General features: G+C 34.0%; 3 protein-coding genes and 1 long non-coding RNA gene across 5 annotated transcripts; 3 read left to right on the top strand and 1 right to left on the bottom strand.

The window, feature by feature from the left end:
• Positions 1–9,531: 9,531 nt before the first annotated feature.
• On the top strand, positions 9,532–13,363 carry LOC106412403 (calcineurin B-like protein 4). The gene is made up of 9 exons (XM_013853323.3): positions 9,532–9,795; positions 11,710–11,841; positions 11,959–12,041; positions 12,166–12,225; positions 12,327–12,435; positions 12,526–12,578; positions 12,673–12,753; positions 12,864–12,976; positions 13,116–13,363. Exons 2-9 carry the CDS (start codon positions 11,754–11,756, stop codon positions 13,192–13,194), a joined length of 666 nt encoding a protein of 221 aa, XP_013708777.1. The 5' UTR covers positions 9,532–9,795; positions 11,710–11,753; the 3' UTR covers positions 13,195–13,363.
• Positions 13,364–15,351: 1,988 nt separating this feature from the next.
• On the top strand, positions 15,352–18,487 carry LOC106415491 (phosphatidylinositol 4-kinase gamma 3). The gene is made up of 3 exons (XM_013856222.3): positions 15,352–15,604; positions 16,221–17,815; positions 17,896–18,487. The coding sequence occupies exons 2-3, from the start codon at positions 16,472–16,474 to the stop codon at positions 18,274–18,276; spliced, it is 1,725 nt and encodes a 574-aa protein (XP_013711676.2). The 5' UTR covers positions 15,352–15,604; positions 16,221–16,471; the 3' UTR covers positions 18,277–18,487.
• Positions 18,488–19,626: 1,139 nt separating this feature from the next.
• LOC111207542 lies at positions 19,627–20,255 on the top strand. The gene is made up of 2 exons (XR_002659803.2): positions 19,627–20,033; positions 20,130–20,255. It is a non-coding gene; the product is annotated as an uncharacterized LOC111207542 (long non-coding RNA).
• Positions 20,256–20,714: 459 nt separating this feature from the next.
• On the bottom strand, positions 20,715–25,029 carry LOC106413915 (GDSL esterase/lipase At4g10955). 2 transcript variants are annotated; one of them, XM_022705700.2, is made up of 4 exons: positions 24,629–25,029; positions 23,479–23,577; positions 21,555–22,177; positions 20,715–21,363 (listed from the first exon to the last, which is right to left on the bottom strand). In XM_022705700.2, the coding sequence occupies exons 1-3, from the start codon at positions 24,661–24,663 to the stop codon at positions 21,631–21,633; spliced, it is 681 nt and encodes a 226-aa protein (XP_022561421.1). In that variant the 5' UTR covers positions 24,664–25,029; the 3' UTR covers positions 20,715–21,363; positions 21,555–21,630. The 2 variants fall into 2 exon arrangements, with proteins under 2 accessions (XP_022561421.1, XP_048617939.1); XM_048761982.1 differs by lacking the exon at positions 24,629–25,029 and adding an exon at positions 23,998–24,612.
• Between the last annotated feature and the right edge of the window lie 1,015 nt (positions 25,030–26,044).

Here is a 26,044-nt window from a genome sequence, read left to right on the forward strand (position 1 = left end):
TGACCACTATAACACATTTGGCCGTGGGAATCACTATGGCAGAGGCCGTGAGTATCAATCCAATTTGAGCCATGGTCAAGGCAGTGGCTGTGGTATATCCTTTAAACCACAAAGCTCGACCAAATCAGTGTGCCACAGATGTGGAATGGGGAACCATTGGGCTAAGATATGAAGGACTCCCAAACATTTATGTGACCTCTATCAAAGATAGTGTGAAAGAGAAGAATCCTGAAACCCACTTGGTTTATAAAGATGGTGAAAATAATTTCGAACATGATCAAGATGATCTTATGGAATATGAGACTTATGATTGCCTAAAAGAATCAAGTTGATAATCTGATTTCGACATCAAACTTGTGTGATTGCTTTGCTTGTATGCTTTCTCTGATTTTTATCTCCTTGAATTTATTTCAATTACATTGTCTACTTAGATTAAACGAATGAATGATTTTTCTGTATGAGTACACTGAAAAACGCCAATATAAGTACTAAAGCAGGTATCGCCAGTCTGAAAGAAGACTATGGCCATGCCAATATATTATTGCCTAAGGGTATACATCTAGAAATCAGTGATGTCTTATATTCACCCAGCTCTGAGAGCAAGAGCAGCCTATTGAGTTTTAAAGATATAAGAATGAATGGTTTCCATATTGAAACAATTGGCGAAGGAAACAAAGAGTTCCTTCAGATATATGTATAAAATCGCCCAAGGCCATAATAAGTCCTAAAGACTATACTTGCATTCTCTACTGACCTAGACTATGCATAGATCAGTATGAAAGAGGCTAAAATCCTGCGAAAATATACACTTTATCGCAGATGTTAACAATGAGATATATTCTGCAGGCTACAGTTCATACTATTTGGAGAGAACGAAATAGACGAAGAAATGGAGAAGATGCAGTTCCTGCAGAAGTTATGATAAGGAGGTTGGATAAGAATGTGAGAAATCAGTTCACTGTGATACAAAGAAGAGGAGATAAAGACTATAGAGAAGGGATGTCTTTTTGGTTTGGTACTAGAGAGTAAAGAAGGGAGGGAAATTATTTGAGTTTGAAGTTGCTAATAGAATTTTCGAAATGTTGCAATTTATTTTTGGAAAACACTTGATGTAAGGTCTTTTTTTTTTTAGTTCAATTTAACATTCAATTCAAAAAAAAAATATATATATACACTTTATGGCACGATCGGATTGACCATCCTGGTCCAAACATGATGCGAAAATTGATATTCAAAAGGCACACATTAAAAGATAAGAAGAGTTATCCCAAAGAATCTCACGTGTGTAGCATGTACACAAGGGAAACTCATTAGGCCATCACCAGTAAAACGGCTACGAGCTCCTTTTTCATGACTATATGTCTAGATAATACTGGTGAATACATGTCTCAAGCGTTTAAATGCTTATGGTATGTCCATGGGGGTAAGTGTGGACAATTCTGTGATACATGTGCATACCAATAACGGCTTGGCCGAAATCTTTTAAAACGCAAATAGCTGATTGATATACCATAACTTATGAGGTCAAAACTCCCATTCACAGCTTGGGCCACACGAAATTTACATGCACCTAAGTTAATAGGCATCATGCCATTCAGTGAGCATAGATATCCCCTATCACAATTATTAACGTGTCAAGAGCCAGACATACCCCATTATAATACATTTGGATGTGCTGTCTATGTACTAAGTGCTCCACCACAGAGAACTAAGATGGGACCTCAAAATGAGGATGGAGATATATGTTGGATATGATTCTCTCACAATAATAAAGTACTTTGAGCCAACTATGTGTGATTATATTTGAGGCCAGGTACACGGATTATTTTAAGGCCAGGAGGAGAAAAATAATAAAGCTGGTAAAAGAATAGTAAAAGAAATAGAATGGAATCAACCATCAATGTCTTGGCAAGATCCTCGGACTAAAGAATGTGAAATAGACGTCCAAAGATTATACATTTACAAAGCTAGCTAATCAAATGCCAGACACATTTGCTGACCCGAAAAAGAATGACTAAGTCATATATAAACCAACTTGTAAAGCACCAACGAATTTGATGTCCAAGAAGAGACACAGTCAAGTTGCTACAGAGTCTAGACAACGTATGAAACGTGGTAGACCAATAGGTTCCAAAAGATAAGAATCCTCGGAAACAAAAGAAAAATGCAGAGAATGATAATCAAAATCTATATCCGAGGATACTAAGGAAACCATCCCAGACATGGAGATAAGGCCGGTCGGCTCTAAGGTATAGGTATCAAACAATGTAGCTTGGGACGCCAAGCTGCAAAGTATTAAAGGTCCTGATAATAATGAATCTCAATTGATTATATCATGTTTGGAGCATAATGGAACCAATAAGGAATGTCGACATAAGATGATTTATTTGCATACAAGGTAGCACTTGAATTTATGAATATAAGCGAGGATCATGAACCCATGTCAATATAAGAGTGTGCACTCGTAGAACAGATTGGATTGAATGGAAACGTGGGGTTAAATAGTTTAAAGAAGAAAGGCGTATTTGGCCATATGATTAAGACGCCATATGATGTTAAAACCAGTGGATATAAATGGGTCTTGTGAGGAATAGAAATCGTGAGATATAAAGCTGATGTTGCACAAGGATTCTCACAAAGGCCAGTAATAGATTATGAGGAGATATACTCCCATGTGGTGGATGCAACTACTTTTAGATTTCTCATAAGTCTGGCTATATAAGAGAGAAAATTAGACTTGCAGCAAATTGATGTAGTGACTGCATATTTATATGGTCTACTGGATAATGAAAGTACTAGAGGGTATTGAGCTGAAAGAACAACAAGTTCTCGAGAACAATATTGATAATCATCAAAGTATATGATCTGAATATCCTAGGAACCTATGGATACAATTTCTCAAACAGTTGAATATCTCAAGAAAGAGTTTGAGATGAAAGATCTTGGAAAACAAAGTTTTGTTTGAGATTACAGCTTGAGTACATTAACAATGAAATCTTTGTGCATCAAATAATATATACAGAAAAGGGTACTCAAGAGATTTAATATGGACCAGTCTCACCCATTATCTAGTACATGGGCGTGAGATCACTTGTTTTGGACACTGATCCATTCAGTCCAAAGATGTACGATAAAGAAGTCCATTTAGTCCTGAGATGGACGATGCAAAAGTCTTGTTTTAGACACTGATCTGATTGGTCCATAAGAAAGACGATGAATAAGCCTTTGATTTTGGTTTATTTTATACTAACCAGCCCAAATAGGGGTTATTTAGTTTTGTTGATTTGTTTTCAAATAGGTTATGTTTTACACATGGTGGTACACGCATATCACAGCAACATCATCCAAGATTTCGTGTGTGTGTATTTGAGGTCGATGACTCAATATGTTCGATAGATTGTGGCATGGCCGATGGTAAAGAAGAACCAACTATCATGTTCGAGGACGAAGCATATTCTGCCCAAGATCTTCATCACCCACGGATTGCAGAAAATTTGAAAGGTCCAAGGGACTTTCAGTGATGTTCAAATCAGGGGGAGTAATGTGTGTTGTATTTTTTTTCCTTCACCATGGTTTTGTCCCAATTGGGTTTTCCTGGTAAGGTTTTAATGAGGCAACATTAAAGCACATTACAAGCTCTAAATGGTTATGACATCCAATGGGGAGTGTTATGAACCAGATTGTGGATGGCTCATAACCAAGAGATTATGATTTGTAATCTTTCCATTTATCTATGACGGTGTAATCTCCTATATAAGGAACTTCTATGTTCTGAATAAATAGAGATTTTTCCATTACTTTTATAACATGCCTCATCTTTTTGGCTGTAAGAAATTTTAAAGCTAAATCAAAAAATCATACGGACTAAATTCTAAAGTAAATTTTCTACAGTTACAGCTTAACCAATCACTCCTTATATTTAATATATATTTTCTTTTTTGTCGGAATTTAACCACAACCACAATAAAGTAGGCCCATGTATTTCTCTTCATTGTCTTCCTCCTCCTAAGCTTTGCATCTTTTTTGTAAAATGAAATTTGCTGTTTCAGTTTATATTTTCTAAAAAAATTATATTTACTTATTATTTACATTTTTTTTTATCTTTTGATATATGTCAAGCTACATCTTTGATAGTGTTGTAATGGTGATGTATACCTCACCGACATCAACGAAGGAGGTCGTTTCAACTATAGCGACTTTGGCTTCTTTTGCTGTCCTCTGCTTCTGCTCCGAAAACGCTGGCAAACCTCAGTCAAGCTCGATTTTCGAGCCACCACATTTGTCTTCTTTGTGGTGCTTTGTTGTGATTGAAACTAGTTCGTCGCATTCTCAGTTCGATTCTATCCTCATTGTGTCTCAACTCAAGCTTCCTCGTGGTAATTCATCGTCGTCATGACCTTCGTTCCTTTCTGACGTGCCTCCAACTGTCTCCATAAACTTGAGAACAAAAATGGTGATTTTTATGCTTGTGGCGTGATGTCACTAGTTAGCCACTAATTTTGATTTGTCGCTCATTGTTGTGAGTTAATTTTCAGATTAATTTTTTTGAAGTTTAGAATTTGGATTACATCGTTTTAAATGGTTTGTAAGGAAGAAAAGTTGAACGCCCTTTTGTACATGTGGATATATAAATCGATGTACATCCAATTCGCGCAGCCCTTTTGTACATGTGGATATGTAAACCGTTGTACAGCCAGTTGGCACATACTCTTTTGTACATGTGGATATGTAAAGCGATATACACATATATAGTATTAAAACATTGTACATGTGAAAATTGTAAACAAAATGAAAATACATGATTCTACGATACATTGCCTTAGTAATATATAATGTACACATGTAAACATTGTACACATATAGGTTATTTTTGTGTGCACTTTTTGACGAATACACATGTACATCGAAAATGAACTAATATATGTGAAGAGGTTGTACACATATAGGTTATTTTTGTGTATACTTTTTGACGAGTACACGTGTACATCGTAAATGAACCAATATAGGTGGATTGGTGGTTGCTTACTAAAACAATACCAAAATACATAACAAATAGCTCAAGTCAAACTAAAAATGGTGTTTATGACAATAGGTGCACACATGATTTTGTGTTTTATTCATATCTAATGATTTTTAGCTTTGATTTTAGTTCATTTTATTTATTTTCTAATGCATTTAAGAAATTAAACATGATTTTAATATTTTAATGAGAATACATGATTCTACAATACATTGCCTTAGTAATATACAATGTACACATGTTGTCTTTGTACACATGTAATCATGTACACATGTACATATATTACATGTTGTACATTTAATGAATGGCATTTTAGTAAATATATCTTCGTATTCTCCAGATTTTTTAAGGTTTCCTGCAACAAACATTGCAGCCACCATTGATTTCTTTCATGTATTTTTCATTCTTTTTCGTTTACGTGTAGACTACACTTCAAGATTGTTTATTTATCACTTCTAAACTAATTTCTAACTTTAGATTTTGAAATTTTTGTGAGATTTGGCCATTGTTGCTCGAGCTTCATCGTGCAACTGAAGCGACGACTACCGCAGCCGATTCCAAGCATCACGACCACCACAAGCTACTGTCGGAGTGTAATGGAGATTAAAAATAAATAAACAAAATCTGGTTTGGTTTAAAATCGGGTCCAGCAAAACTTTTGAAATTTAAAATTCAAAACCTTAACTAGAAAGCCCAACTAGCTGTGAGAAAAGAAACCAGACTCAAAAAGGAAACGAACCAAGTCACATCCCACCAATCCCAAGTTAGCAGAAACTGTCCCAGTAGGAGAAATTGACTTATCTTGTAATAAAAATTTGGAAACTGCCTTGCAGTGTAAAAAACTCTTAGTTAAATGTGTGAAGTTCTGGGTATTTTCGGAAGTACAGAAAACTGTAGAGTACTTTTGTAAATATTAGTTGACTTCTTCGTTGAAAAAAAAATTGTTTGCTTCTCTTGGGAAACAGAGCATCAATTAAAAAGCCAGTAAAATCTCATTTTTACTGAGAAAACGATCAGATAAATACTGAACTTACACATTTTTGCCAAAAACATTAACTCTTCACTAATCCAAAAACATATTAACTTGTATTGACCGAGCCTAATTACGTATAACTTTAGTCAACATTAAATTTCACTTAACCAACATTTCTTTTTAGCAGAAATTAAAACGACTTTGTTTTGCTAAAATAAAAAAAATTAATAAACTGACAGTAAATATATTTAAATTACACATTTCTTCTAAAGAGCATGCAACTTTCATTGATCCAAAAATATAAACTTATTTTGGTTGAGACAAATTATATATAAATCAAAAATTCGAACCGAACAAGCTTATATTTTTGGATCAGTAAAAAGTTCATGCTTTTAGCAAAAATGTGTAAGTTCAATATTTTACGATGAGTGTTACTAGTTTTTTTTGTTTAGCAAAATGACGTTGTTTTGATTTCGTTAAAGAATTAATGTTGATTAAGTGAAAATTAATGTTGACCAAAATTATACATAATTTGACTTAGTCAACACAAGTGTGTATTCATGTGTTTTTGGGATTAATGAAAAGTTTGTATTTTTTTGTAAAAATGTGCAAATTCAATATTTATTTCACTGTTTTCTCTATTTTTATTTCTTAAAATTGTATTTTAAAATAATTTGCTGCATGGAAACGTCTAATATAAGTTTATAATGAGACTCTCTCTCTCTCTCTCTCTCTCTCTCTCTCTCTCTCTCTCTCTCTCTCTCTCTCCCTCCCTCTCTCCCTCTCTCTCCCTCTCTCTCTCTCTCTCTCTCTCCATGTCTCTTCATTTTCTTGTTTCCAATATTAACTCACTTCTCTTACTTACATATCCAACTCCACTCTATTTTCTACTATAAAATAAAATTTAGAGTAAAAATGCTCCAATACTACTATATTTTTCACTTTATAATAGAGTAAAAAATATGTTTACGTAGAAAAAAATCTCGCACTCCATTCTATTTTCCATTCTAAAATAGAGTTTAGAGTAAAAATGCTCTAATAGTACTCTATTTTTAACTCTATAATAAAGTAAAAATGAGTTTAGTCTAAATATAGAGTAAATTATTATTTTTTGTTCATCACTCTATTTTTACTCTAAAATAGAGTACCATTGGAGTATATTTTAAGTTTATTATAGAGTTACTTTATTTTAGAGAAAAAATAAGGTGAACCATTGGAGATGGTCTAAATTCTTTTTTCTTTGTGCATGATTCTATTGTAAAATAGAATACCATTAGAATATAACTCAACTCTATTATAGAGTTACTCTATTTTAGAGTGGACCATTGGAGATGGTCTTATAGGCCTACTCAGGTGTCTTCAAAGACTTAACAGTCCAAGAAAGTATTCACCCTGCAAGGCTGCAACTCAAAAAGAACCTTTTATTGACAATAGTTCTACCTCATGAAAGAACCGGAAGGTTTATATTTATCATACATTCATCTTGCAACTCAGTTTTAGCTTCTTATTACTTGTTAAAGTCTATGTCCTTAAACTTCTTATTACTTGTTAAAGTCTATGTCCTTAAACAATGATTTAACATCTTTTTTTTGCGAAGGTCGACGGTGGAATGAGGGATCCTTTGGTTAGTTTCTTTGTTCTCCTTGTTTTGGGTTTATGATGGTTTGTTGCGATTAATGCATATAATCTAGGCCTTCTACTTTTAGTTTGATTTTTTTCTCGTATAAAATAGAGATATATCCAAATTATATTGATTTATGCCAAACAAAATTGAAATTATATAGAAGATTTCAAACGAAAAAAATCAAACTAGCTGAATTTAATTGAGATAAATTAAAATACATAAATTTAAGAAAAATTAGTTACAATTTAACCAAAACCACAACTTTCAGTTTAATTTGACAATGAATTTACAAGCTGAACGAAAGTAAATTGACTTTATCGAAAATAGAATTAACGAAACCAAGCTGACCAAATCCAACAGGTCTTATATAAAATGCTTCGGTTCACTCTCCCAACTAAAATGATAATATAATATGCAGTTATAAAATCTTAAACTTCTTGTTAAATTGAAAGCCTATATATGGCGTGACACCAAACTTTAAATTTGGTCACAGGCTCACAGCTATGGACTCTTTTTTTTGTTTTTTTCGGCGTTTAAACGTATCAGTCCATTCGACAAAAAGAAAGATCAATGGAGAAAAAGGGAAGAGGCAGATATAAGAGCATAAATAACGCTAAAACTCATTTGGGATTCTTATTTTTTATTTTATTTTTTTATTTTTTGGTCTGATTAAAATAAAAAACATTAAAAAAAATTAAAAAAAAATTAATCGCGGGCCGCCACGTGTCAATGGAGTCTACGAGCAGTGCAAGACTCGGTCCTTATTTCAGCATTTTTGCAACCGATTCTTGTGCATTTCGGTGGGGTCCACCCCCTATTTTTTGGTAAGAATTCCCAAAAAGTACCCCCGTAATCATGTTCTAAGTTGGGGATTTCACAACCTAATTTTGGTTTTTTTTTTTATCATGAGCATTACAGATTCATATTGACTCTATGAATTCCGTTAAGAGATCTTGGTCTATGTGAACTACAAATTAATTTTGTTTTAATTTGAAATAATTTAATGAAAAGATGGGTCGACTTTAAATGAAAGAAATACTATTAAATTAAAGTGAGACATAAACAAAAATTGATGTTTAAGAAAGCAGAGAAAAGCTGATCATGACGAAACTAAGAAAAGGTAAGCACTAGTTTCAGTGTTGTCATGTCCTTTTGATGTAAGAAAAGAGTAGGAGGCATGATGCATCTCTATTCATGGGCCAAAACTCCATTGTACAAGCTTAGAAGTTTCAACATAATGGTTTTCAAAACAAAAAAATGTCAGCATTTTAAAAAGAAATTAAGTTGTAGTAGGGCCGGTATGAGCAAAGCTACTGAGGTAAACAGGTATTGAACATTTATTAATATTGTAAATTACTTTTACAAAATATGTTTTTGTCTTAGGATCAATATTATGTTGTTTGAGTTTTTTTAAAAATTTACTCTAATAGTATCAGTAGGAAAATTATGAATCGCTTCTCATTGTTTATATTGTTATTTTTCTTTATTTTCCACCATTTTGCTGTTTAATATACAAAGTCTAGTTATGACCTAAATACTAATCTAATGGAGTATATGACTTACTTATGTTTGTTATTCATATTTAACAATTCTAATTTATAGACTCGTAAACTATACTAATTATAAATTATTTAATTTATATATAACCTTATAAATAACATTATAATATATATTCAGAAAATATCCACCATGTATATGCCATATATTTATATATACATTTAGATGTTTTCAAAAAAAAAAAGTAACCAACGATGTTTAAAAAAATAAAATAAATAACCAACCATTTATCTAGCTGGGGCCTGACATATTTTAGAACACTAATCAGCATTCACAATCACAACTGTCAAAAGGAGAAAAGGAGAAAAGGAGAAAAGGAGAAAAGATCCAGTGGGACTCGTGGGACATGAAAACAGTATTATACTTTTTTTACATAACCATTCGATGATATTTAATTATTTTATAGAGATCATCAAAGGCGATTTGAAAACTGACATCACATCGCTATCTATCCAACACGCATGGATAGATACAAAAAGCCGAACCGGGGTTGCGAAGCCCAACGCACTATTTAATTACTTCTGTTTTGCCCTTTTCCTCTCCCCACAAAACAGCACCAAAGTTTTCAGGATCCAAGAACCGAAGAGGCGAGAAGAACCCAGATTCACACGATCATTCCTGGTTAGTTTTTCGTGTTTTCTACCCTTTTTTTAATTTTGATCCTGGGTGAATGCACCTGTCTTTCCCTGTGTTTTTTGTTGTTCTTCCCGAGAAAATATACTTTAACAGAAAGTTCCAAAAGGAAGCTGCTGAGAAATAGCTTTCTTCCCTTTCCAATGGCATTTTTCTTTGTTCTCACATCCCATTTTAGTTCACATAATCACATTCAATGGATCTAGTCTGACTTATAATGCAATATGGAGGCTTAAACTTTGAAGTTTATCCCTTTTTGGGTTTTCTTCTTCTCTAATAGAGTCAACGTAGGTCCGCTTCTCAAGGAATCTAGTTATACGATTTACCAAATTTCCGGTTCAATGTAAATGAAACAAAAAACAAACCATTCATTTAACGCGGCAATTAGTGACATAGACCGAACTGAACCGAGTGCCTGGTTTAATTTATAATTAAATGGAATTTGATTTTGCAATGGTTTTAGTTTGGTTCTATTAAATACATTAAATTGTTTTATAATAGAAGAAGGGTGCGAATTGGGTCAAATTCGGTTTGGTTCAATTAAATCTAGTGGGGGTAGATGTGCGGTCTAGCTCGATTCGATCTGGTATTGAGCTTCAGTCAGGATATCGAATTTGAGGGTTGGTGTGGTGTGTGTTTAATTACCTTTTTCCGAAAAAAATCGATTTAATCAAAGAGCCGTACGTTTTGTATTACGTGATTACCGTGCAAGAAAACAAATATTTACATATAATATAAATAAAATAGGAAGTCAACACCTGCAAGTTGTATTTCATGTAAGACATTTTCTATATAAAATACTTGGAGAGATTAAATAATAGACAAAGTCACAAAAGTCATCTTTCTTGGCTGCATGTCCGTTGAATAGTCAACAAAATATTGAACCTTTTTGTCGTTACGCAAGCAAATAGATTGAAAAGGTAAACAACGAGATGAAAACGCTGCATCTAAATTATATAGGTGCAGCTTGGTTTACGTATGCATATTGTGTTCGAGTCATATGTATCATATGTATAGATTCCTCTATATACCGTACCTGATATTGTATTTGAGTGAGAGTGAATACTCTAGACAGCAGTGTAGCTAAACCCCTAGTATCATTTTACTATCTTTAAAAGGCACCTATAATCTCCCTTCCTACAGTAACTGAATAAAGCAACAAGATCTTGTCTAAATTTCGTGATTTTCAATAAAGCATCTCTTTGTATTATTGCATTTGAAACTTTCTATATCCTTCGTCATAAATCCTTACCCACAACCGCAAATCATTTTTAAACATTCATCTTTGGAACTATTAACAAGAATCCGTTGACTGATTCATTTATGCATATATAAAAGTGGACTAACGACGATTAAAATTTGTATTAATGTATTATTTACATGCATATATCATTGGAGACTCTGATAAGCTATCTCTCTGTTATTACGAATAAGATAACTAGGAGAAAACGTTATCTCTTATCTATACGTCTGTTCATATGTCATTTTTATGGCTTAATGAATTATATTTTTTTTGTTTTTGTGTTGGTTTCATTTTGTTTATTGGAACACTTGCTAAATTATAGATTAAATATGAAAATGTCATTTTGTTCTAGTTTTGGTTATTCGTGTATTATATTAAACGTGAGCTGATGTTTGGGAGAGCTTGATATAGCTGTCGAGAAAACTACAACTATCTTTAATTTAATGGGTAACTTGGCCAAATACATCTTACGTATTTGTTATGTGTAAGCCAATGAAACAATTCGTTCATATAGCTGTCGATTCCCATTAAAAACTATAAATTGCACTCGTTTATAATTGGTGTGTTCTTTGACGTTTTTGCAATACGGGGTATTAATTCACCTTATTATTACAAACACAAATATTTATAAACCAACATTTTTGTGGTTTTGGTTGTAGAGTGAAAGCAAAGACTAATAAGAGTTTAGAGAAGGTGTGTTTGTATGGGCTGCGCTCCGTCGAAGAAGAAGACCAATGCATTACGACCGCCAGGATATGAGGATCCTGACCTTCTTGCCTCAGTTACACCATGTCAGTTTCTAGTTTGTAATCTTATCAATATATACCATAAATGTTACGAAAACATGTTCTAAACTTTAGAGAAAACTCTAATTTTATCCTACTTTTTGATATTTGGTGGGACAATAGTTACGGTAAAGGAAGTGGAAGCGCTGTATGAACTGTTCAAGAAGCTAAGCAGCTCGATTATCGACGATGGTCTTATCCATAAGGTTTCCTCTTGCACTCCTTTTCATCTATTTCATTCAAATATAATTCGAAACAGAGTCCACTGTTTTTGTTTTTGAGATCTTTTATGGTCGTATATGGCTTAGAGTTTTAAGTGTGATGTTGTAGGAAGAGTTTCAGCTGGCGTTATTCAGAAATAGGAACCGGAAGAACCTTTTCGCTGATCGGGTAAGTATATTTAACTAACTATACCTACAACAAGTTACATTTAAAGATAACATGCGTATGTATTTATATGAAGTTTTGTGTTTATAATATGTTATCCGCAGATATTTGATGTATTTGATGTGAAGCGAAATGGAGTGATCGAGTTTGGGGAGTTTGTCAGGTCTTTAGGCGTCTTCCATCCAAATGCACCTGTCCATGAGAAAATAAAATGTAACTTGCTTCACAATCATTCTACGTTAGGTACTTACTATTCTTTGTATCTTTTAAGTTAACTGACAATATTTTATCATGAATTTTCAGTTGCTTTCAAATTGTATGATTTGCGGCAAACTGGATTCATCGAGCGAGAAGAAGTGAGTCTATGTACACTAGTTTCCTACAACCTTTGAGATTTTAATTTACATTTTTTTGCTCATAATAAAGTGTGGTTGTTGTTCTTACGTGTAGTTAAAAGAGATGGTAATCGCGCTTCTTCACGAATCTGAACTCGTTCTTTCTGAAGATTTAATCGAAGTAATGGTGGATAAGGTAGTCCTTTACTTCACCGACCACCACACCTCTATATGTTAATTTGATATTGAACGTTATTTATCTTAGTGATAAAGAAGTTATAAGGAGATGTGTGGTAATTTTTGCAGGCGTTTATTGAAGCAGATCGTAAGAACGACGGGAAGATTGATCTAGATGAATGGAAAGATTTTGTGTCCAAGAATCCGTCGCTCATCAAGAACATGACGTTACCGTATTTAAAGTGAGTCTACACTGAATAGTTCAATAAATTTTTATTTTCGGTATAGCTGGGTACTACACGTATAGATTGACCAAACCAACTGATTTAACTGATGCATTGAAAACATATGGATTGATGATAAGATTCTTGGTGAATGTAGGGACATACACGGGACGTTTCCAAGTTTCATTTCATCTTGTGAAGAGGAAGAGTTGGAGTTGCAAAACCTATATTTCTGAGTAATCCATGCAGATTGCAGATGAAGAAATTATAAAATCCCCAACCTTTTTTGCCTTCTTCTCTGGTTTTCTTGTCTAAATATTTTTGTATAGAAATAGTAAAGTTGACGACAGAGATGTAAGTTTAGGATTTGAAAAATGGCTGCAATAAATCAATCTTGGAGTTGTCTTTTGTTGTGTATATATTTGCATACTTAGCTAGCTTCAATACATTTTTTTTTGTGGAGTGAACAAGTGTTCTTTCAATTCACACATAGAAATATTTTATAAGTAGTTTGTAGGTTGCTTCAGTGCTGTTGCTGTACAGAAAGAGCTAATTTTAAGTTGAAGGAGGTTAGAGTGTGGTGTTGTTTTGTGTTGGTATGAAGCTTGGGTTTGAAGAAATAGACCCAATGCGTTGTGAACCAAATTAAATATAAACCGAACCAAACTGGTCGGTTCTTTTGATTTTTGGTTAGCTTGGTTTTCTAAAACCATGCTTAAATTAACCGAAATAAATTACGGTGTGGTTATAGGTTAATACGGTTAGTGCTTTTCTACCAACTTAAACTATGCCTAATTAGACAACAACAACAAATACCATAAAGTAAAGCTTGTTGATGTGAGATCACTAAACCGAAGAGAATCTCCTCAGTTCCGTATTTATCGTTTCCTCATCTGGACTTATTTTAATTGTTATTTTTTTTTATTTTAGTTTTTTTATTAGCTGAGGAATTTTAGTGATGGTTATATAACTAAAGTTTTGGCTTTGTAACAACAAGTTATAGTTTAAATTCTTTGAAAGACATTTGATTAAATTCATCTATCTAGTGAAATTTCTAGATTGAGTTAAACTTTGTTTCTTTCTTCGATAAACTTCAATACTAAACTCTTTCTCCCTCTTTCACTTTTGATATTTTTGTGTAGTAAGAATCATGAAGAATTATGTGACTCTCATTTCATACTTTAATTATAAGATTCTCACTGGTTATAACACATGGTTCTTTTTAATGATAGATTGTACGTATTTAGGTCAAATTTAATATCTTTTGTTGTTGTTAAGGATAGAGTTGTTGTTTGTTCATTTTGATTGATTGCATTTTCCACTATTTGTTAATTTTGATAAATTGTATTTTTTGTTGGACGATTTAAATACTTATTTTTAAAAAAATTCTATAATCATCATGATGTAACACCAACATCATTCAGCTCAAGTGATGATGACTGTTTGATCACTTACCTGTTTAGCCATGGCAAGACTTGGAAACTGTGGATACGAGAGCTTATAGATCAGAGGTTATGAAGTTAACTTTGTTATTCGTTGATAAAAAAAAAACTTTGTTATTCTGTTTTTTTTTTCACATTATTTTTTTCTTTTTCATGAAAAATTATTTTTTTTAACGCTGATTTATTATGCCATTACAATTAATGCATATTCAAGTTGGTCATAATTTTCATTTTAATATCAATATGTGGTTAATGGTTTAATCTATTACTACCTCTGCTCCAAAATACTTGATGTTTTGGATGTATGGAAAATAATTAAGATATACATTATTTTCTAAAAAGTAATATTAAAAATATAAATTAAAATTAATTTAGTTAATCCTTAAAAATAAGTATAAACATCATTGATCACGCAATTTTCAATAAAAGTAAGATTAATATCAAAATATCAAAACATCATCTATTTTGAAACATCAAAAACTCTCCAAAACATTATCTATTTTGGTACGGAGTAAGTATATAATTAGAAACATTTTATCTATTTAAATTGTTTATACATCACAAAAGAAATTAAACTAATAATATTGATTCAACTCATTGACGATAATATTATTTGTATGAAAGATATAATAAAAATTGTTATTTTCTTTTGTCCTTCAAACATTCTGGTTGTACAAAATTTTGGTTATTGGTGCTTTGAATCATTATGGTAAAATGGGCTAGTCCATTGTAATAAACCGGTTTAGTTCATGTGAAGTATCTCGGTTAATGTCGGTTCTCAGGAATATGTAGCAAGCCAAACCTAACCCAAAAAAAAAACGACACAAGGGCCCAGGACTGAAGACCCAATGGGTCTTTTTAAACTTATAGGGTCTTCTTAGACGGCAGGAAATCGCGTCCGTTACGGAAACAAGATCCGCCGTGGAGAAGAGCTAACGACGTTAGAGATGGCAATAAAACTTCCGTCAAAAGTCAGCGAGGTCAAAGACTATAAATAGATCCCCAGAAAATTCGCCGCTGTTCAAAGAAGACTCGTTAGCTGATACTGTTTGTGCCTCTCTCTCTCTCTTTCTGGGTACACACGCTCAAATTTTCTCGAGAATTCTCGGGAAAACTCTGAAAAGAGTTTCCAGATTCTCGAAGGTTAGATCTTAACCAAACCAGTTTCGATTGATCCATCGGCTTCACGGATTTTGATTCCGAGGTATGAATCATGTTTTTTTAAGCTCCGATCGATTAGTTTGTTATTATCTCTTCCGATCATGAATGAGTAGTTGAATCGGTTCGATGATCGAGAGAGGTGAGTAGAATCTAGAATCCAATTTTTTTCTCTTCTGTAGCGGTTCTGAATATTCGTTAGATGATCGGAGACTTGTTATTTAGCGATAAACAATGGATAGTGCTGTTGTTGATAATGGATTAATCTATAATTAACTTTGTTGGTCAGATCAAAACTTAAGCCAGCCTGGTTTGTTTGGCTTTTTGATAAAGACGTTGTTGACTTGGAACTTTACTTTTGTGGCCGTTGTATGGTTAGGCTTTTTTTGAGCTAATTTTAGCTTTTGACGATTACTAATTATATATATGAGAGACCTTAAGCTTTTAAAAGGTTGTATAGTTTAGATATAATTAGAACTCTTGATCCATACAAGAGAGAGAGAGAAGAGGTTGGTATAAACTTTTTTTTTTCTGAGTTTGATCTGAGTAAATTTACATTTTTTATAAGTTTTGGTTTGATTAGTGAGTAATGTCTGTGAACTGTGACGATTTCTTTTGCTGTGTGTTTGACCTTTCCCTTTGTATTACTTTCGTTTGTTCAGGTTCGTTGCTGAATGAAGGCGTAGGTGGTTTTGGGATTCGTTTAGCTTCAATATGAATTCAGTTGGCAAGATGTGATTTACAAAGCTCTTCGTTTCTGAGTTCCTGAATCCGTGCAGGAACTTGGGTCTTTTTTTTTTTAACTACACGGAAGAAGAAGATAAAGGTTGAGTTTCCGCCTCTTATTCCTGTTGAGCTCTTAGATTTCTCTCCAGCTCTTGAGGATTTAGTGTTAGAAGTTTGTACAGTTGGTATGTCAATTGCTAGTGTAGCTCTCAGTCCAGCCCTGGAAGAAGTTGTCAACTTTCCAGGTTTTATTGGACGGTTCGGTTTGGACTTAGACGACCCAATCCTGATATTCCTGTCTATTTCCGGATCTCTGAGCCCCTTGCGGGTCATGGAGTCGGATCTGATAGCATCTGTGAAGCTGAGGATTCAGAGTATCAAGGGATTTTTTGTGAAGAAGCAGAAGCTGGGATATGACGGTAGGGAGCCAGCTCGGAATGACTCCCAAGTTCGAGATTGTGGTCTTGCTGATGGGGAGCTGTTGCATTTGGTTATTAGGCTTTCTGATCTCCAGGCAATCTCCGTCAAGACTTTGGGAGGGAAGGAGTTTGAGCTCTTTGTTGAGAGGAGCAGAAACGTTGGTCACGTGAAGCAGAAAATAGCTTTAAGGGAGAGCGAGCTTGGGGATACATGGGATCATGAACTCACGTTAGATGGTGAAGAGCTAGATGACCAGAGACTCATCACTGATCTCTGTAAAAACGGGGAGAGTGTGATTCATTTGCTGATTAGGAAATCCGCTAAAGTCAGAGCAAAACCTGTTGGGAAGGATTCTGAGGTTTCTATCGATGATGTAACTCACAATCACAACTCAGTGGATGGTAGAAGAAGACTCATCTCACCACAAGAAACGCCTAAGGATTTCTTCGTGGAGCCTGTTGTTGTTAACCAAGACATTGAACTGCCTTCACTGCTCAAAGAGCTTATTAGCTCCACTATAGAGGGCTTGGAGAATGGAAACGGCCCGATCAAATCATCCGATGGATCAGGGGGAGCTTACTTCATGCAAGATCCATCCGGAAACAAATACGTATCCGTCTTCAAACCCATTGACGAGGAGCCAATGGCGGTGAACAATCCGCACGGACAGCCTGTTTCAATTGACGGGGAGGGACTAAAGAAAGGCACACAGGTTGGGGAGGGAGCTTTTAGAGAAGTAGCAGCCTACATGTTGGACTATCCCATGACCGGACCAAGAGCTTTTCCTCATGACCAATCCGGTTTCGCTGGAGTTCCGCCAACAACAATGGTCAAATGCTTGCACAAAGACTTCAACCATCCCAATGGTTACAGCTTCTCTCCGGAAAACACAAAGATTGGTTCATTGCAGATGTTTGTGAGTAATGTTGGAACTTGTGAAGATATGGGATACGGAGTCTTCCCAGTTGATCAGGTTCACAAGATATCTGTTCTAGACATTAGGCTTGCTAATGCAGATCGTCACGGTGGTAACATTTTGGTTAGCCGAGAAGGAAAATATGGCCAGATCGTGCTTACTCCTATCGATCACGGCTATTGCTTCCCAAATAAGGTAAACGACTGTTATAACCAAACAATATTGGAATTAGCTACACTATTATTTAGACTAAACACCACTTTACTTTTGTCCAGTTTGAGGACTGCACATTCGAGTGGCTATACTGGCCTCAAGCAAAAGAGCCATACTCTCCAGAGACACTGGAATACATCAAATCATTGGACGCTGAGCAAGACATTGAGCTTCTAAGAATCCACGGTTGGGAGATTCCGCCTTCATGCGCTCGTGTCTTCCGCATCTCGACCATGCTTCTCAAGAAAGGTGCTGTGAAGGGTCTCACACCTTTTGCCATCGGAAGCATAATGTGCAGAGAAACACTCAATAAAGAATCTGTGATCGAACAAATCATCAATGACGCAGAAGCCATAGTGCTCCCAGAGACAACAGAAGAGGAGTTTATCAGCACCGTCTCTGCTATTATGGATTGCTGCCTCGACCAATATTCTCGGAACTAATAATATCGTTATCGTTTCCTCTGGATTTCTTTATGACTGCTAAAGAGTTGTATATCCAGTGTCCGTAATAATAAATAAGTGTCACTGTCTTGAACTCAACCTTGGTGTTTTTGGGTCAATAACGTTCCCGTGTTACTTATTTTAGTTCTGGATGATGAACAACAGAACAAGTCATTTACATATATACTTAACTACGGTTTGATGTTGGTCACAGTTTTTTTTTTTCTTTTTTGGTTTAGTTTAACTCAAAAATTGGAGTTGGCTTTTTTAAGCATTTGAAGCTACAAAAGTGGAATTCAATGATTAAACTGGTGCAAAACATATTCACCATGGAACATAGGATCCCATGAGCTCTCTTAAAATCAGGAGATTGGCTAGTCTTTATCGTCATATAAGCCGATGGTAAAAGATGAAGAGGTTCGGATGAAGAATTCGAACACGAGCTTCCTCCTCCCTCTCCGGACAAGAGACTCCTAAGCGAGTTCCTCGTAGCGATCCTCTCTATTGTTTCAGTCCCAATCTTAAACATTTTGTTTCTGTGCTGGAAATAACCAATGTACTCTCAGCAGATTGGATCTGCAGGATTCACAATATGAATAAGGTATCCATGATGCTAGTTTCATAAACGAATCGTCTTCTTGGCCCTGTCAATATATTTAGAGCTAGTAAGATTCAAACCAATAAACTCGGTGTTTCTTATCTAATGTCAGTGCATGCATTGTAACAGATTTCTGAATCAGTCGGTGAATCTTTTGACTCTATTCTCCGACAGAGTCCTCACAACCGGCCTGCTCCTCTAAAATCCCTCGAGGGGATGTACTCGGACTCGGAGGCTTGGAAATCACATAAGAAAGAGAGAAACTATTGTGCTCCCCTGAATGTTACTTGTAGCCCTGCGACTTCGGTTTTCCGAAACCGAACCGAACCGTCGGTTTTCGGTTAACCGAAATTTTTAAAACCTATTCCGAAATTAACCGAATTAAATTTCGGTTCAGTTCGGTTTGGTATTCAAAATTATTTTCGAAAATAACCGTTTTTTTTGTTTCGGTTAATTCCGGTCAAAATTTCCCAAAAAATCGGCTATTTTCGGTTAAGTTCGGATGTTTTCGGTTGAATTCGGTTCGGTTTTTCGGATATTTTCGGGCATTTTCGGTTTTTTTTTTTTTTTGAAAATCGAAAAACCGAACCGAACCGAAAACCGAATTACTTTTCAAAATCGTACCGAAACTAAACCGAACCCAAAACCGAAACCGAACAAAAAACCGAAAATTTCGGTTCGGCTCGGTTCGGCGCGTTTGGTTAGGACAAAAGTCGCAGGCCTAGTTACTTGTTTCAAACTTGATAAAGTGAACCACAACTTTTTTTTTTTGTGAACAGCTACATTTAATATCTAAAAGGGCCTAGGCCCATGTCAACCCAGAACTGGGCTTAATGCAGAGAAAATTCCATGGATGTCACACACGATTCCATGGATTTCCTTCACCTGTAAATCATGATCGATAGCTCTAATGAGCTTTAAGTTGTCGGAGAACATCCTGAGAGTTGGGTTATGATGGCGAGTCGCATTGCTAAAGCTTCCGCCATTAGAGGAGAGTCTACGAAGCCTTGGGAGCTCGATCCTTGGAGAGGACGATTGAATCCTCTTCCTGAGAAGATCCAAGCGAGACCAGCCTGCTTCAATTGTTTGTTCCACGCCACAATCAGTTTTGCATGTTGTTTCTGATTCTTCGATGTTCCTCGGTTCTTTGTCAGATCCGGTAGGTATCTATTCACTTTTGGTTTGAAGTCTTGTGCTGTGAATCCTGTGATCCATTCCCTCGCTAACTTCAGTGCTCTTGTTGCTACATCAACAGGATTAGACGATTTTGCTTCGAAGATCAAGGAGTTTCTGGCTACTACTGGAAGTAATTTTTCATTAAAAAAAAATCTTAATAGTTGTACAGAAACTTTAAATAAAACTATAGTACAATTGCTTCAAAGAGGTTTGACAACAAATATTCAAAAATGTGGAAAACAACAACCAGAAACAAGGTAAAATAAGCCGAATAAGGGTGGGTAGAAGGTTCCCAAACGGCGAAGATCCATGTTAACAGGTAGAAAATGCATTTTAACCAAAACAAATAGAACTAGATATAGGGCCCAATCCTGCAAATTAGGGATGGGTGTTCGGATACCCGTTCGGGTTCGGATCGTGTATTTCGAATTTTTGGTATAAGAGTATAGAACCCGTTCGGGTATTTCTATACTTCGGGTCAGGTTCAGGTATTTTTAGTTCGATTTCGGTTATTTCGGACCGGGTTCGGATATTTAGATTTTGAAAGAAAAATAAAAAAATTCTTCATTGCTCGAGTTTTTTTGTATTAAAAAATATACCTTTAATTTAACTGTTTTTTTTAATTTTTAATAGAATAAATGATTAATATAATTGGAGACAAAAATTTAAAATAAAAAGATACTAATTTTATTATTGTTTTGAAATTTTGGATACAATTTTTGTTAATGCACAAAACAAGAAGCTTGACATATATTTCAAGTGAGTAGCAATCCATAATTATATGTATATTATATGATCTTATAAGGTTAAATATACATATGTTCGGTTATCTTCGGATATCCATTCGAGTTCGATTACCCGTTTGGATTCGGACGGATATCCAAATCTCTCCTGACTCAATACCCATTTGGATATTTTGCTACTTCCGTCCGGATTTGGGTTTGAGTTTTTTGGGTCGGGTTCGGGTTCGGGTGCGGTTTCGGGTATCGGGTAAATTGCCCAGGCAGTATAATTCCCAAATTTTCCCTACGGACTGGGTCTGGCTTCCACCATTGCTTAAGCTTATGAGCTGTCCGAATACAAGCCGTCTTGTTTACCGTCATATCTGCTGATGAAAGAAATTGAATAGGTTCCCCTGCGGGTGATGATGGTGTTCGTCGTCTTCCAAAAACTCGACTCCTAACTGAGATTCTAGCAGGGCCACTCTCACTTTTGAGTATGAAATCATTAATGTATCCTAAACATATTGGATCTCTTGGGTTCACATATAAGTAAGGTGTCCACGCTCTTGTCCTTGGATCGTCTTCTTGAATCTGTTATAGTTAAAAGATGTTAAAAGAGTAGATCCCGTTTAGTTGTTTTTAACAATGTTGTTTAAAAAGGAAACGAAAGTCATAACTTTCCTGGCCGACAAATTAAAGAGAATTTTCAAACAAAATGAACCATCTTGGTGTAACAAAAGTTTTAACTTCTTACGTACGGTATCAAGGTCATACATATTTACCTGGAGATTAAAGAGCGAGGCGAAGGTGGTTTTGATGAAACTCCTGGCGATCCGAACCTTGCGTTTAAGCTTCTCGCTATCTAATAGTTCCTTCTACAGGAAAATCCGAGTGGGGCGGGTTGAATGCATAAGTCTTGAGGGGTGATCCAGATCTTGCCATGTTCTTCCCGGCCACCAACGCTATGCCTGCTCCCAGAGAGTGTCCCGCGAGCCAGACAGATTCTGTATCGACGTTGGGATAGGACAGCACATTTTCGATTGCTCGTTTGGCATTATTAGCCCTTTTTCCCTGGTTAAGGATATTGAGTAAGCATCGAACGTTTTGCTTCATATCTGACTTCCAAGTTACTGAGCTTAGCATCGTGCCGCGAAACGCAATCACGTAAAGCGGAGGTTTCCCCAAAAGAGGGGTCTTCTGGTAACTGTCGTAGTGCTTGTACATGTAAACGGCTCCGTATATGGAGCTGTCATCTGGGTTGATCAAGGTTTCGAGTAAAGAGAAACCGAAGGATTCATACCAGGGGTTGGCTAGTGCCTCCCGTTTCATTGCCTTATCCCGTTGCATTGTGGAGACTCCCATTACCAAACATGCTACCACTACGGTTATGTCGTGCCAGTTGTTCCTATTAAAAATAAAGAAATTACTATATTTAGATTCTGACTAAAAAAAACTAAAAGCATTATTAAATATGAGAAAGTAATAAATTTTAATACTTTTAATTATTAGATTATTAAATTGTTGACAAGTGGAAAATGATTTTTTTTTTTATAAAATTGAACTTTTTTTCATATATGTCTCTTTTTATTATTATGAAACACATTGAGAGTGCTCGGATCCTCCCATGGATACTCTATCTTTTCTTCAAAATAGAATAATTTTATAGTATAATTAGGTTGTACTTCAAATGTTAACCACTAAAAATTGACACATAAAAAAAAAGTTTTTAAAAAGATACTCCCTCAGTTTTTTAATATAAGTCGTTTTAGAATTGTGCACATAGATTTAAAAGATCATTATTTTTTTTATATTTTCTAAACAAAAACATCATTAATTATTTACCTAACCACAAATCAACAATAATAAAATAGAATGTATATTATCATTCGTCATATAACACTAAGTGTTAATAAATTTTACATAAAAAATTGAAAATGTCATATAATTTGGAACATAAGAGTTTCTCTAAAACGATTTATATAAAAAAAACGGAGGGATTATTGAAAGATATTGTGAATCAATTATTTTTTATTCTTTAATCAGTTAAAGAAAATAGTCAAATCAATATACATTTACAACAAAATTTTTTTTTCTTTAATTAATTATAATTGATTTGACATTATTGTTCTTAATAAAAATCTATATAAAACAACAAATTCTAATGGCATATTTTGTAAATAACACATAAAAATTTGGTTTCAAATGAAGTCTTTGTTTTAATAGGATAGATGTTGTTAATCTATATATCTTTATGATGTTGTCAATCATTTTCAACAGTCCCTATTTCACAACCTTTATTTTTATCCTTATGATGTTTTTTTTTTTTTTGACAACTATATTATGATGTTAAAATCATAGACTCATAGTCATAACTTTATTTAGAGCACTGCAATATGAAAGTCATTTCTCAAAAGGAAAGAGAGAAATCGTATATTAAAATGAAATCGTATAATTTTGACAAAAAACTTCCTGTTTACACACAAAAAAGTTCCATCGTCTGTCATAATATATTTTAACGCTTTACGTTCTATATAATTTGGGTTCCTGCATTAATTCACAAATTCATTTTAGTAGGAAAACAAACTTTTTAGCTTTATGTAATCTTCTGAAACACATTCTTTAACATTTTCTTTTCTAAGATTATACGAAAAGATAAAACAATATTTCTTATCCATAGAATTATACAGAACACAAAGAAAATGTTACCAACAAATAGGGTTAAGAAGCTTGGGGCCAGAAATGCTGAAAGTATCGCTTGTAGCTCCTCTTCCCATTTTTCTTCTTGTTCTTTTCCTGTATGTTACGCTGCCAATTACAAAACCAAACTAGTATTAGGGTTAAACGGTCAAAAGAAAAATGCAAAAAATAACAAAATGCAAATGTATCTATAAAATATGGATACGTTTATCATCTTAGCAAGTCATCTATTTTGCACTGTGAAAATGATAGCGACATGACTGGCTCGATAAAATTCAGGACTCTTTCGGCAGATTTTTTTCTAAAACTATTATTTAAAAAATAAATGTTTTAATATTATTTTTTTGTCAGTGTTTTAATATTATTATTAAACTAACTATTATTTTATTGATTTTTTTCTCAAATATTTTATCATATTTTTATAACACTATCGATATTTAAATATAATATTACATCTAAATTTATATGTTTACAAAAAAGTTAAAAAAAATGTGAATTTTGAAGTGGATCATGGGCGGTCGCACTGACCCACACTGGATAACGAGGGATGAAGTCCACCAGAGCCGGCTCTAACCCATGGCAACATGGACAATTGCCATGGGTTCTAGGTCCATTTTTTTTTTATGTTATTTTACTAATTAAAAAAATCTATTTTTGTTTGTTAAATATCAATTAGTTGGTGAAATTACAATAAAAAAAATATATGATTAACTAAATATAATTTAAATCAACAAGAACAAAAAATTAACTTACACCATTTTCAGTTTTTCTATTAACAAAATCTAATTTATACACAAAAACTCATTTTTAATTTTTTTTGTTTGAATACCACAATTTTTTATTTACTTCATGAAAATGGAATAAATAAAAGTTGAGAAAAAAACATATAAAAAGATTTTTATTTTATATTTCGCCTAATGTCAATAAATTTTTTAAGACGGTATTGAGTCCACACAAGTGGGAAAATCGTTGTTGGAAACTGGAAAAACAAACCCAGAAAAGGCAAACTATTTCAAGTGTAGGAACTATTTTTTGCTTTTTCATGACTATGAGGCAAGGAAAAAAAATAGCACGATTTTTTTCAAAAAAAAAGGAAAAGAAAATAGGACGATTTAAAACCTCTTTTTTTTTTAACCGATTCTTTAAAACCTCTTGCTACCTGAAAACTATCGCTCGTAGCCAGTCATCACCCATTTTTTTTAGTCATCGCCCATTTGCACTTTCCGTTTGGGTGACAGCTGCGATAATTACCAGTAACACAAGTCACAACATGAGCGGGGAAGAAAAACGAAGAAAGTTGCTGGTTTTCAGGCAGAATAAAGAAGACGCTGAACAGAGATAAAAAGAAAACTATGAAGAAATGCTGATAAAAAAGAAAAAAGGAAAACTATAAAGAAATTTTGGTAGCCCCTCTTAGTTAGGCCTCGGACGGATCGCGTATCCGGACAACTTTAAGGTATCCGGATCCTTATCCGGCGGATCCATAATTTTACTATCTTTATCCGGATCCGGGGTTCTCAGATATCCGGGTGGCGGATATCTTTCTAAAAATTGTAATATCCGGCGGATATCCGGATCCGGATTTGGATCCTTAAAATAAATAAATAAATAATATTAATATATATAAAAATATTAAAAATAATTTAAAAATAAAAAAATATATAATGTTTTTAGTGATTTCAACGTATAATATTACAAAATTTACATAAAAATTTACGTATACTATTATAAAAATGAAAATATATTAAAAATTAGTTTATATATATATATTACTATTTCTAAAATAGTTATTAATAAAACTTACGGATCCGGATATCCGGACTAAAAAATTCAAGATATCCGGATCCGGATCCGGCTTTGACGGGTCCAACATTTTACTATCCGGATCCGGATTCGGCCCCTTCGGATATCCGAATTTTTGGATCGGATCTGAATCGAATCTCGGATCGAATCCGGATCTCGGATAAAAGTCTCACGCCTACTCTTGGTCACTAAAGGCACCTCCAAACGGTGGAGATATCCACAGTGTATACTAGATTTTGACCTGGATATCCGCGGGTATTTGTTTTTATATATATCAATATTTTTATATAGTTTTTGGTAATATTTTTTTTGATATTTATCGGTATTAAATAATAATTTAATATAATATTTATACAAAAAATTTGTAGTTGCTTATAGAGTAATTTTATTTATTTATCTAACCGTTAATGGAATTAGTTGTTTATATATATATTTATAAATATAATTATTTAATTTATATTGGTATATATAAGCATGGGCATTCAGGTATCCGTCGGCGTTCGGAATTTCTCAGATTTTAGTTCTAATTTGTGTCACACTCTAGATTCCATTCTAGTAAATTTATAATTACGGATCAGGTTCGGATATAACACATCGGTTTCAGTTTTAATTTGTATCATATCCTAAAACCATGAAGTAACCATATAGTTTGGATTCAGGTTATATCGGATCGGTTCGGATAACCCGAAGTAAAATGTAATTTTTTAAAGCAAAACATAAAAAATATATACTTATTTATATAGCATTGGGTATTTAAGGTACTTATTTATAT

This window comes from Brassica napus, chromosome C7, assembly GCF_020379485.1.
Source record: "Brassica napus cultivar Da-Ae chromosome C7, Da-Ae, whole genome shotgun sequence".
Taxonomy (NCBI): Eukaryota; Viridiplantae; Streptophyta; class Magnoliopsida; order Brassicales; family Brassicaceae; genus Brassica; species Brassica napus.